At 37.1% G+C, this 14,063-nt stretch overlaps 1 protein-coding gene across 1 annotated transcript in view; it reads left to right on the forward strand.

The window, feature by feature from the left end:
- The window catches only part of REV3L (REV3 like, DNA directed polymerase zeta catalytic subunit), a 115,493-nt gene that overhangs the window by 84,637 nt on the left and 16,793 nt on the right, over positions 1 to 14,063 (forward strand). Inside the window, exons 19-22 of the mRNA XM_053973713.1 lie at positions 5,502 to 5,617; positions 10,591 to 10,709; positions 11,280 to 11,398; positions 12,348 to 12,489. Coding sequence (XP_053829688.1) covers positions 5,502 to 5,617; positions 10,591 to 10,709; positions 11,280 to 11,398; positions 12,348 to 12,489 — 496 coding nt within the window. The remainder of the gene's footprint in view (positions 1 to 5,501; positions 5,618 to 10,590; positions 10,710 to 11,279; positions 11,399 to 12,347; positions 12,490 to 14,063) is intronic.

Raw genomic sequence — 14,063 nt, forward strand, 5'->3', positions numbered from 1 at the left:
TATTGCTGTCCTAAAGCATTCTGTTGTACTGCCTGAGGTGCTTTCTTGAATAGATCCTCTGTTGATTGTAAGGTGTCAACTGCACTAAGACGGGAGAAAAAATGGAAGTCTTTCTGCTTGAGGAAGTAAGAGAACCATCTCTCTGAACCTAAAGGCAGGAAAAAGAGTAAACACACTTACATACTTCCCTAACACAGGAAAGCTGACTGAGGAAGAGGGGAAGGTGAAAGGGAATGCTACAAGAATGTTTGCATGGGGCTTTAAAACTAGATAGGAAAACTAGAGATGTGCAGGCCTGATGGAGCAGTGGATTCCCATGAAAGAGAAATTAAATGTCTGGGCCTCTCCTTCACTTTTAGGGCAAATTGTTCTGCTTCTCTTTAAGAGCAGATGCTAACAGATAGTAGAAAAGGGCTGGTCCTGCAGGTGTGAGAGGAGCAAAATTTGGGGAATTCATGTGGGAATGTACAGTTCCCATCTCAGACACACAGAAGATGTGAAAACAGGGCAGGCTTGAAACAAAGAATAGTAGATGCGTTGCTACTTGAAACTTACCAGATGCCCACAGCTCCTTGTCTCCACTGAAGCAGTTCTTAATAGAATTACATGAACAGAGTATAATATAAGATTTTACATCAACATTTTGGAGATAACATTTGTGTATTAAACTGTTAATGCTTAATACTTAAATATTTTTATGTTTTTCTTGTAAGGTATAATGCTAATGAATTTTTTTGTTTGGATACAGTGCGTTATATTTCTTCTTCTGTAAATGCTCTAGCAACGTCTTCTTCTTAAAATAGAGATGTGCTAATCTAACCTTCTTTTTCCAGGCCAGTATCATCTTCATCAGTGACATTTTCCTGTAGAAATCTGTATCTAATGTCCTGTATCAACTTTATGGATTTTTGTTGTCTAAGGCAAACTGGAAGAATGTTTTCAGAGATTTCAGTTACATGTTTGAGTCACCAAGCATTCTGTTGCTATGCACAGTTACTGCTTTTGTCTGTATCATAGGTCTGGCATGGTTCCCCCCCCTCCTTTTTCTCTTAATCATAGCTGGAAGAAAAATAGCAGTCAGGAAAAGCAGACACATAATAGACGGGAAGGTATAAGTGGGAGCTTTAGTGTTCATTCACGAAATCATCAAATGAGAAAGAGGAAGAGATGTCATAGCAGCATATACGACTTAGCTGGAAAGGAAAATAATCGTCTTTCTTCTCTCTGCAGCATGTATGAGTTGAATGTTAATGCTGTTGTGTTAAATCCTGCCAGCATAAATGCTGCTTTTCATCTTTGCAGAAAGTGTGGCAACAGCATGCAAAGCAATATCAGGGCCCAGCCTTTTAACAAAAGAGCATATGTTGGCAAGCGCACCTCTTATTCCTGTTGTGTTACTCCTAGCCAGCAGCTTTGAAATAACAGTATTACAGTGCACTAGTTTCTTGCAGGTGTAACAGCTGGTCTCATTACAATTTCTTCTAATAAAATAGCTTGAACTGATGTCAAAGACCAGTTTCATAGTATACTGTAAAAATTTTGAGACAGGAGAAAGAAACATAAAACTTGTCCTCTTAGCTCACAGCCTGTTGTCTTTGTGGCACCACGTGAAAAGGAGAGAAAGTGAGAGAGATCACACTTCAGCTAAGCTTACATCAGCTAAACTTTGGGTTTGCCTGTTCATTTTCCCATGTGGAATAATGTACTCTTTTAGCTCCAGACATCTCTTCTTCCCTAATAACAAATAGAATACCATGGGAGGTCTCAGCAAGTGCCACACTGGTTCATTGGTACCACTGGTACACAAGATTGGGCTACAGGAGAGGACATTTCTGCTGCATAAATTGGGATGTAGTTCATGAGCAAGCAGTATAGAAGCAAGAAACAGCAGTGTCTCTTCCTAGGTGCAAGAAATTTTATAGGCCTCTTAAACCTGTTGCATAAAGTAGATCTTATGCATATGTAGTGCAGGAGTTCAGAACTCCTTAGTAGAAAGCAATTCTTCAGTTTAATGTTACTTTGTTTTTTCCTTCCAGGATAATTCATAGATACACTTGTGAATGCATACAGATATACATACAAAATACATATATGTGTAACTTACTGCAGTATCTGAGCAAGTCAGTTGCCAGTAGTACATTTATTGGGTTTTATGCTTTTAGAAGGATACCACTTGGATCCAAGTTTTAAATATAGACCAGCTGACATTAAAGGACTGTGATTACAAGAAATTCACAGTAAGATTTGATCTCACCATTTACTAGCTACTTTACCTTGATTTTCCACTTAGACTTGTATAAGTCATATGACTGAAACTTAAACATCTGTTCTTCACAGTCAGTGTCTAATTAGCTATCCTCATCACCAGAAGATCTTGGTCTGCAATAGGTGGCTAAAATACAAAAAATGGTTCACCCAAAGACGCCTTTTTGTTCAATGACAGTAGAGACCAATTTAGAAAACTTGAGATGCCAAAATTAGCTGAAATTAGACACTCCCCTTAATACAAGGGTGGTATCTAGTTGGGATGGAAAAGCAAAGTAATGTGCTATAAAGTGATAGCCTGGAAGTCAGTAATTTGCAATTACAGGCGATCCCTAATGGCCTGGACAAGGAATACTGAGTTAGAAACTAGCACACTACTTTTTTAAAAAATCTTTTGATTAATAGGCTTTCCAAGCTATATGTGGATTTACATAAAATTGTGTTAAAATATGTGATTCTTAAGTTAGATACAGTTTGTTTATAGAAGAAAAGGCATGTATCTAAAACCATAATAAACTAAAGGGCTTTTATGTTTTGTCTATAAAAACACCTTCACATCTGAAGGATACTAGAGAAACAGTTCTTGAGGTTATATGCACATAGATTACAGAGGTCATTTTGTTCATCAGGTTAAAAGGTAATGGGAAGATTACCTCCAGAATTGATAAAATATATTCAGTTGCAGTAGTTATATAATAGACCATTAATTTTGTTAAAGTAGGAAGTGAGAAAGGTAATGCCCTGCTTGGGCAAGTTACAACCCAAAGCAGCTATCCTTCATCAGTTGATGAAAGACAAACTTCACCAACTTGCTGCTTCCAAACAGTTCTTATTTCTGTTCAGAACAGGCTTATAAGATAAAGCAAATTTCTGGCATAATGAATATTGTTTTATGTACCACTTAAAGAGTTCTTCACGAATTTCTGATTTACATTTGCATCTATCATGGAATCCATCTTCATAATGCCTTGTCCTGTGTAAAATCTACACGGATTCTCCATTTTGAATTATGTGATGCCAGTTTTCAAATATGATAACGAATGACTACTTCCCTCATTTTAATTAATCAGTACTGTTTTGCAACATGCTAGGACTGGGATAGTTTAGTTACAAGAATTAATTTGAAAATATGTTAATTTTTGTAATGTTTATTCTACGCCTGTATAAAACATGCCATAATTTCTTTTTATTTCAAAACTGAAATTGAACTATTAATAATTTTGAAGCATCATTTCACAATCATTGTATGTTGTGCAGAGCAGCAAGCAGTCATAACTCTTTTTGACACTGATTCCAATGCTGGAATGAACTGCAGGCTAGCTTCAGTCATTTGTCCATAAATTGTTCCAAGTAGCTTTGGGGTTGTACCATTGTTGTACTCCATATTGAGTAAATTTACTGCTTGCACTCCTGATGATCATTTCCACCTCCAAAACCAAGTAATTCTTCTTTCAACATGAACAGCAGATAGCAAAATACCCTCCAAATTCAAAGTGCTAGTTCTTTTACTTTCTGTAGAATGCTAGAAATCAAAAACTTACTTTAGAATCCCCTGCTTTAGGTAAAAATTGTATCAAAACCATTCCCTCACAAGTAGAAGTAGGTGATAAAGGGGATTTTTGCAACTTCTGGCAGGTGCAAAAGCCCAAATTGTAATGAAGAGCCATGCTGAGTAACAGCATTCAACTATTTTTCACAGAAGGTCAGCGTCCATGGCAGAAGTGTGGAGAAATTCTATTTTGGAGCTATTCTCAGAGTAATTACTATCTTCAAAATGAGTTGTCATTGCCTTTGGCTAGGACACATAAGCAGGGAAGACAGTCTCCTGATAAAGTCTGAAGTTTCATTTGTAATGTCTGTGATACAACTAACTCAGTATTCAGGGAAAGGGTGTTCTTTATTCAACAGTCAGGAAATGTTTGTAATTTTTTAATGTGTTTATGGATGCAAGGAGTACAGAGTTCCTGTTCATAATCCAAGGCCTCTGCCCACTCCCTCCATAAACTAAGGTTTACAAGCCTGCATTCTGTTGTAGGGTTGGGCATAGACTATGGTACAGAATCCTCAGCCCATCATCCATCCTCTACCTCCTGACAGCTGCCCTGATGTCATTCAGTTGTATTGAATGCTGCCTGCTAGAACTCAAAACCCTTTAGCTGCATTGAAAGAATTACAGAATCATCGAGGTTGGAAAATACACTAAAAATCATTCAGCCTAACCAAGAAGCACCTATTCATCCCACTGAAATTTCTCTTCTTTTTTTTTGCTATAAAAATAACAGATATTTTATGTTACTTTGTCTGGTCTCTTTCTGCCCAACAAAATCATTATTAGACTATTGAGCAAATCACCAGATCATGACTTGTGGTTTTAATAGTACCTACTCAAAAGATAAGTGATACTGTCTCCTCTGAGCTAACTCCTACCTGTGCTTTGTCTTTAAAGCCACATTTTTTGTCCTTCTCTCTGGTGAGCTCTACTCTGAGCCTGATTGGAAGTGATTGTGTCAGAAGTTAATTCTGACTTCTTTGTCATACTTGAGCCAGTCAGATTTTCCAGCTGGAAAGAGATACAGCATAAAAGAAGTTTTTCTTGTGTGTCTTCTAGAAAGAAGGCCATCTTAAATAAAGAGGTATTTCAAGATAACTGGTAGATACAGTTGCTTTTCTCTGTTTCAGTTTAGAGGGCTCTCACTCAACTACAAATTCTAACTCCCAATAAAAGGTCATCATTTAGGACCCGGAGTTCCCTCTGATTACTCAGAGTTACACTGCAGTGTGTCTGACACAATATTATCTGTAAACATTCCAGTTAACCTCCTGGCAAATTCTATTCCATAGGCATGGCTATATTTCACTGCACATCTGTCTCCTGCCAGTAGCTAAATTTCAGTTTATGCTTGATAATTCCTGATGCCATCAATAAACCCTGATGAGACCTCAGTTTTGTTCTTTATTTGTAAAGACCAAAATAATAGAAGTATGTAAAAAAAAAATTCCAGTGAAAATATCCTTTCTAAATATTTTTGCCATTGAATGTTATTAAAAATCCTAAGAGATTGCCTGTTTTAAGTAATTGTCTTCTAGTCTAGATGCTGCTTTCATAGAAACCGATTGTGACTGCGTCTTTTTTAAACTCAACATAATTTGAATGCAATCCTGTTTATACTTTGTTCATGGAAATATTTTTGTAAATTATATGAAGCTCATTTTTTCTTTTCCCCCTACCTCTCTAGATATGACCCAGACATTTTGCTAGGCTATGAAGTCCAGATGCATTCCTGGGGTTATCTCTTACAGAGGGCTGCAGCACTGAATGTTGATTTATGCCAGATGATTTCTCGTGTGCCAGGTAAGTTATTTGTTTAGGGCTTCAGTTCAGTTCTGGTAGGAGCAAGTTGAAATCTATGAACAAATTTTAAAAATAAATGCAGAGTATTTCTTCAGAAAGACTTTTTTTTTTTTTTTGTTCTTGCTCCTGTGTTGTTAATAGTATAATCACACACACCCCTTGTGTTTTCTGAATTTTCAATTTTGTGGCATATTCCACTTCTGTGTGTGTCCTGTATTCATGAACCTGAACTTACAGTCTATAGTTGTGTGTTAAGTTTCAGTTCTTGGAGATGTTTCTGCTACCAAACCTTCTTTTGCTTTCCTTGGTTCCAGTCATTCAGAGTACCTACCATAACCATCATTTGTGGTTTCTCTGGCTGGAATGCAAAATCATAAAACTGCTCCTGAGCAGCAATTGTCCTGGACAGCTTTGTAATAAAATCCTCGCTTTCAGTGACCATTCCTGTACTTTGGGCAAATTTTATTTGGCCCAAGTGCTGATGCTTTCCTCCAGTATTTGTAAAAAAGCCTGTTTAGACTGGCAAGAAAACCTGGATGAGAATGGTAAGCCTAGTGCCTATACTTAACCAATCAATAGAAGCCATCATTCTGAAGAATAATGAACAGCTAAACAAATGTACTGTCACACCTAAGAAGAGTCAGAATGACTTTGTAAAATGAAAAACTGTCTCAAAATTTTGTTATAACTCTTTGCGGTCATCAGGGTGATGTGGATGAGGAAGAATTTAAAAATCAAAACAGTTGAAAAAGCTGGTTTTGCCAGCTTGTACAGAAAAAAGCATCTGTACAGAAGTTAAATTGCTGTGAAGTATGAAGTCCATTACTGTTATTGTTCTGTTAAAAGCTTGAGCCTGTTACTTTCTAATTGTTGCAAAAGCAAATATTTGGAATTATGGAGCAAGGAAAATATAAAGCAATGAATGTAAATGTAAAAAATGTAAAAATCTGTAGTGTGCCTGTACCTCAAATACTGAGGTTGTAACCTCCTTATAACCTTCCCCCCATCAAAGTGGATATAGGGGAAGTAGTAAAGATGAGAAGAGTTATCCAAATGTGTCTAGTAATTTAGTAATTTGGGATTCCATAAGAGACAAAACAGCGTAGGAAAGGTAAAAGCCTGTGAAATACTGAGGGATGTAAAGGGAAATAGAGATTGGGTTTTCATGGTCATTTCCAATGCAAGAACTAGAAATCAAGTGAAGCTAGCAAGTAGCAACTACAGAATAGAAGTTGATTTTTAATCTCAGCATTGCTGAACTCTGAGTTCCTTGTCACAAGATAGTACAAATGCTTAAAGTGTACATTGCTTTAAAAAGAGAGAAATTCTTGCAAGAAGAATCCATTGGGAGCTATGATATATGTGAAAATAATGTCTGGCCCAGGAAGCTGTAAATGGTTGAAAGCTGGAAGAGTTGTAGGGAGAGTATCAATAACTGCTTCCCCCATCTTGAAGCATCTGCCTTTAGTACATGACAGAACATGATACTGGGCTACTTGAATCTTTGAGCATACCCAGCACAGGAATCATCTTTTATGTATCTGTCCTGTGTGCCTGGCCAGGAGAATATGATGTTTTAGAAGCACTGTGTTCACACAGTCCTTCCTTGAGGTTTGAATATTTGTATACTCTTGATGCTTTCAATGATTGTGACATGTTTGGAAAAGAAATGAGTTATAGAGTCCTCCCAGAGACAAGAAAACACAAGAAAAAAATTTGTGTCTTCAGCTGAAAGTTGTTGGCAACTGAACTGTGGTGAATTTTTAAATACTTCATATATGAAAACAGGATCACATGATAGTTTAAATATGAACAGGCCATCAGTGCTCATAAGTTTCTTTCTTCAGCACAAAGCTCTCCAATTTATTCTTCAGGAATAATAATGGATGCATGAACCTTGTTATTCAGTTTCCCTGATGGCTCAAATTGAGATAATACACTAGTTGCAAAATAATGCCTCTGGGTATGATCTTCAGAGGTACTGAAGGACGTTCAGAAAAGTTTTTGACCCATTACATCTGAAGATTTGCAGTGTCTGTAGTAAGAGGAACAGTAAGTGTTGTAGTCAAAGGTTTTTGAAAACCTCCAAATATCAGAAAGATTTACTGGTCTACTGTAGAAGTATGGCTGAACAATCTCTTCAGTTTGGGACATGTGCCTCTGCTGCTGTTCTCAAAGGCTGAGTCACAGTTCATATCTTGCAGGACAGCTCTGTGTGCACTGTAGTTGATGCAGAACCAAACAATTAGCAAAGCTGTTAATAGCACCCATCTTCCTGACATAAGCTCTTTCTCAAGTTACTGTTTTTTGGCATACATATGAATGGGTCCTCAAAGAAGAAAGGGATCTCTATGATTCCTAATGGTAGCCTCCCCATGTATTTCGCAGTCAGGTTTCCTTCCCTACAAGTATCAAGTCCCACATAACATAGGTTTAGTTCTAGTGAAGGAAATCAGGATTGTAGCCCTTAATATTTTTGTACATGAAGTTCAAGTGGGCATGCAGAGCATAGGCACGATCTGCACAGCACTGGTGTTTGTAGTGCAGGTGTTCCTGTGCCAGCTGGTAGATGCGTACTCAGAAGTGGAATATATAACACTTAAAAATGTTTCTAAGAACTGCTGTTATTTTAAGGTAAGTGTTTGGTTTCTTTTGACAGAATTGCAGCAGAAAGATGAGAAAATGTTTACACTGATGAGCTCTTCCTAGAAATGTCATGCCGTAAATGTCTTGCACGCATGACCATATACGTGCAAGTTGTGTTCTCTGTTGCTTTGTGGTCTCTCCTTGTCTGTGGTTTTGACCCCATCTGTCTTCCTCTCGCTTTTCCAACCCCTGTGCTTCGTATTTCCCTCCCTTCTTTACATGCTGTATTTTCAGAACAGGAAGTGCTCCTTCAAGAAGTATGCTTCTCTTTCCTCCTGTTGAAATAAAGATGGAAGGGACTTTTCCTTTCCTGTGATTTCAGCTTAACAAAAAGAAAGCTGGACTTCTCTCTGCTTTTGCTTTATTGGCTGAGTCTGGTGCTACCTCTGCCCTTTAGAAGTGAACTATTCATAAGTCATAGGACACATCACAAGAGAAGTGCATGCCATACCTGTGCATGGTGGCATTTTTTGTGTGGCCTCCTGTTTCCTCCTTTGCATCACAGTTCAAAGTTAGGGAGTGGCTAAGAGAGAATGAAAGACTTCTTTTTATTTTGTCTCATGCACTCGAAAGATAGGAAGAATGTCCTGTTCTGCTTCTTACCAGCATAGTTCCCAAAGAGGCTTGCCTGGTTCTGGTGATACATTTCCCACACCAGTTGTAAGGTAGAGCAGGTTTTTGTAATATAGTGGTGCTCATCACAGGCAGAGTTCATCAGACGGAGAGTCTCTCTTGTGATCACAGTATACTTTGCTGCCTGTTTTTTACCAGCAAGACATGAAGCAAACTTAATATAGGAAATCTCCTAAACAAATCAAAAGAGAACTAGGATGACACTGAAGAAAGTAGAACTAACCAATAGTTTCTGCTTCCAGTTAAAAAAAAATATATGGAGGTGGAAGAAATGCAAGTTCCTCCCTTTGACAGGAGATCCAGCATGTGGAAATGATGAAAAGCAGAAATAAAAATGTTGCTACTTGGTGGGGCATTTTTCCATCCAAACATGGAAAGAGAAATTGCTGGTTTTCCTCCTTAAAAATCTGAAACAATAAGGAGGTTAAAAAGATAGTGTGCATTTTGATGAAGTATACAAAATCTGCTAAATTTTGTCAAGGATCTGTGATTTACTGATAAGGTCTGTAAATGGCGAATAAGTTTTCATTTTAAAATTTATATGGCACACATTTGAAGATCAACATACAAAATTAGTCTGTATTATGTTGCTTCATAGCTGTTCTGCAGTATTTCAGGCAATTTTACTTCTGTTACCAAGGGTAAATGTGCTTCATGATTGTCTGAGGATCTAATTGTTCAGTTCTGATCATTATTGTGAAGCAGTGTGTATCCACACTTCTATACTCTCTGTCCAAAATGTTCTGCTCTTTGTACTGTACAGACTGTGCTGTACCTGATAAAGGAGTGGTGGCAGAATACAAAGCAACCAGCAGTTAAAAATGGGTATGGATTTAGAATTGTGGATAAATTGCCTTGAAGTGATTTCTCTCCCATTAAACTAATAAGAAATAAGGCTGAGGATCAGTGTGTTTTCGTAATGGATTTTAGTCTGTGTGGTCCACTTAAAAAAAATATATGTAAACTCTGGAAAGAACACCAGAACTGTAAACTTACAATGACTGAAAAAAGATAGTTTAAAGAAATGTATGCCAAAAAGACTGTCTTCTCTTGTGCTGCAGTATTCCAAATTCCATTATGACAGAAATCAAGGATGGCAAAAGAGGATATATTTCTCTACTTTGTGAGACAGCTGTCTCACAAAAAGATTTAGAGTGCTGCTTCTGCATCTGTATTGGTTCCTTCCTATTTCCTTCTTCCTGTGCTATCCGGAACTCATGTCTACTTGCTCCCACTGCAGTGGGAGATTGAATGAAAGAGATTGAATTTTCTCTCCCATGACCTGGTTCAGACTGTGTAAGATCATTGCAAGTAAAGCCTTGAGTTATAAAGTCCTTAGGGCAGAAATCACTTTTTTTTTTTTTTAATGTTGTGCACTACTGCATGTGCAGCTGACTCTCAAGTAACATTCAGCATTGCATAACCAGTATATTCACTACAGAGAATATATTGCCTTGGACATTATTTCAGTGAAGCCAAAGTAAGAGTTCTCTGCAAAGGGCAAGAACAGAAAAACCTGGGGGAGTTTCATTTAGAGATTGTGTGGATGACTGGTAAATAAATAATTTTGTAGAATCAGCAGTAATCTTTATGAATTCTTATTTTTCTAGAGAGAAAATCGGAAGAGGGATGGTTTGATCTGGTCTTGACTGTCTAATAACTTGTCTAAATATAGTCTCCTTTAATGTCTTTAGATGAAAATAAAGAGAACAGATTCGCCACCGAGCTGGATGAATACGGAGCAGATACAATGAGCGAAATAAATATTGTTGGGCGAATTGTCTTGAATATTTGGAGAATGATGAGACATGAGGTAAATTTTTTAAAAGGTTCATGTTTTGGTTTACTGGGTTTTCTAATTATTGCAGACCTTGTTGAAAGTTTCATATAACTTACACAATTTCTTTCTTTATACACCTTTTCAAATAGAGTAGTTTGCTAGTTCGTGAGAATGAGTTTTGTGAATCTCTAAACTGTAAAGTACTGAAGCCTTTATTTTTCAGTAATATTTCTTAATTCTCCTTTTCACTGATTTGTGGGTTTTGAGAACAACTTACTTGCTTTAGGAATTTGTCTTTTTTTTTGTTCCATTTATAACTTTCCATTTAATACTTAATACTTAGCCCAGTCTAGAAATCTTGTTCTGACCAAGTTCAGACCTGATCTTTATGAACTACTTAATTTTGCATATTTTTTTCAATTGATAAGGGATGCTTTTTCCTGACTTGTAAATAGTTAGGGATTTCTAAGAATAAATACTAACCTTTTTAACAAAATACTAATAAAAAGTTAATGAATTTAGTTCTTGCAGTTTTTGAAAAGTAGAGATTTTTTGATTTTGAAAGTCATCATGCATCTTGACATGTCCACTGTGTTTTTCTAGGTGAATCTGACGAATTACACTTTTGAAAATGTGGGCTTTCATGTTCTTCATCATCGTTTTCCTTTATTTACGTTCCGAGTTCTGTCTGATTGGTTTGACAATAAGGCAGATGTCTACAGGTACTGATCTATTAATCCATTTTGTTAGCTGTTTTTAAGGCCAGATTCCTAACATTGGGCAGGTTTAAGGTAAAGTCACCATAGGAAGAAATAATCAGTTTAGCTCAGGCGCTAGAACACTGTATATGCAGCAACATGAGTTTATTTACTTGGATGTTCTATTGCATAGTTATACCCTCAATATTACAACAAAATATTTCCAGTTACATTTTCAACATACTTGAGTAGATGTACTCTTTGGAAGTTCTGTAATGTCTTTGTTTTATTTTGAATATACTATTAATCAGAAGGGCTTTTAATGAACTGCCAGGCTTTTGTTTCACTTCAAGTGCATGTCAAGTAAGCTAGGCTTAAAAGTATTACAAAACAGCACACAGAATGTTGTTTAAGCTTAAAAATACCTTCATATGACATGTATCACATTCAGCTTCACTCTTCTTGAAGCAATTTGGTATTGTGTGATATGAACAATTCATGAAACTGAGTACTGATCTGCACGTTGTTTGTGACATACATAAAATTTCTGTAAGCGTTTCTGTAGCTAAGCGGAAAAGTGGTTTATACAGAAATTACGAATTTATGTTCAGCTGTGGTAGACATTCTTAATACAGAAGGATGTTTCGACAAAGGTCCTCTCAGTTAAAAATCATGTAAAGAGAAGAGGAGTTGTGTCTGTTTTAATAATCCTTTGGGGCAGTGAGGAAAACAGGATATAGTAAGTCATTGCGAGATGCCTTAACAGTAGCTTGCTGTAACACAATGTGTGTATGTCTTTAGAATACCTAAGTGTATATTTATATATGCCACACTTTTGAAAGAGTTGTATGAAAATGTTCTAGAGGAAAATTTTATCTGCTGGTTTGTTACAAGTCACCATAAAAATATATTTGTCTTAGTAGAAAGGGCAGCACTCTTTGGATTGTTTATAATGAGGTGTTCACTCTCACAGATGGAAAATGGTTGATCATTATGTTAGCCGCGTTCGTGGGAATCTCCTGTTGTTAGACAAACTGGATTTGATTGACAGAACAAGTGAAATGGCAAGACTTTTTGGCATTCAGTTCTTACATGTATTAACAAGAGGCTCCCAGGTAAGACTTTGTTCTCCTTATACTTCACAAAACCAAAATAGTTTTTACAAAATGTTCTAGTTCTTCAGTTTCTTCTCAGTCCATATGTGTATTTTCGTAGGGTCAAAGAAAGCTGTTAGCATGAATTAACATGAAATTGAAATGTAAAGAATAGCCTTCAATCTATTATTGAATTGCCTAGTCTCAGAGGTTAAAAATAGAGTTCCCCAAATGTAATCACACCTGTGAATCTTTTCTACTGCCTTCAGGAGCACTAAGCTTTCCCTTTGAGTTGATATTGTTCACACTTCATGAGACTGAAAGTGCTTTCTAGAACATTAAGAAATATAATTAATTGTGTTTTAGAAAGATGAGATTAGTTTCTTTCTGGGCAGACAAAGCAGCATTGAGTATGTTCTAAGTGACATTTCTGGTGCAGCGACCTGTGGGCGAGATTTTACAATAAGACAAGAGGGGCTCTGGCTTTATCAAATACATGTTGTGCAAGATGTTTGTGGTTCTATTATTTTGATACCAGCATCAGAGGGAAAAGGGAGCAGAACAGAGCAAGATGTGCACTTTGTTTGAGAGCTCAGCAGTCTCCAGTAATACCAAAAGCTTTCCTTGCCCAGATTGTGAATGATTAGGCTAACTGAGCTGCTTTCATGGCTACATGTGAGACCTGACCAGCACCTGAAATCAGTCAGATACTCTGTCATGTGTTACAGCTCTTCTGTTATCATAAGCCAGCCAGGTATGGGAGTGTCTGAAGCTGCAGTTTCCTTAACAATTCAATGCTCTTAAAAAAACATTTGCCACCTTTTTTTCTTAGACTGCAGTTGCCTGTGTCATCTCTTGACCCAGAGCACGTTCTTGTTGGTCTTTCTGGTAATGACCCTGTATTTGGGGGAAAAGGGGAGCAGGCTGGCAGGCACCATCAGCAGAGCAATGGCAGTGTTCAGTAGGTATTTGCCAGTTTAACTCCCCAATCTGGTTTACCATATTAGCAGAAAATACCGCTGTTGGAGCAAGGCAAGAGAAATGCACAGTTAGGGACAGGGAGTGTGGGACGGGCATACTGCCAGCATAGATATGCTTAAGCTGTCATGATTGCAGCCCACAAAGACTGTTCTGCCTGTCATTTTCTCAGATGTCTGTGAGTGGGAGTGAGCAACAGAAGCATGCTGCATTTTCTATCCTGACTGTTCTTTTCTCTTCCCTTCTGTGCACGTATGTTCTGTTTCCATTGAAACTTTCTAGATCACAAAAATGGCACTTGCAACAACTCCCAGCCACCCCAAATAATTTTTTTCACACAGAAGAGTCACTACCCTTTATGAAGACAGTCACCCTTAGCAAAAAAATATGTTAAAATGGAATAGTAATAAGAACAGATTTCAGATATTTTATTTTTCCATGTTTGTATCTCTCACTGAGTTTTACAATAACTTTCTAAAATTATATTTGTTTATTGTACTAAGCCATCGTGAACATTTCTTAGAAGACCAAACAAAATCTAACAAGAGATGATCACAGGCATACATATAATTAGTCAGATATTTGAAGAACTTGCTGGTTTTTGCACAGGAGTCAGC

Source organism: Vidua macroura, chromosome 3 (assembly GCF_024509145.1).
Source record: "Vidua macroura isolate BioBank_ID:100142 chromosome 3, ASM2450914v1, whole genome shotgun sequence".
In the NCBI taxonomy this organism is placed as follows: domain Eukaryota; kingdom Metazoa; phylum Chordata; class Aves; order Passeriformes; family Viduidae; genus Vidua; species Vidua macroura.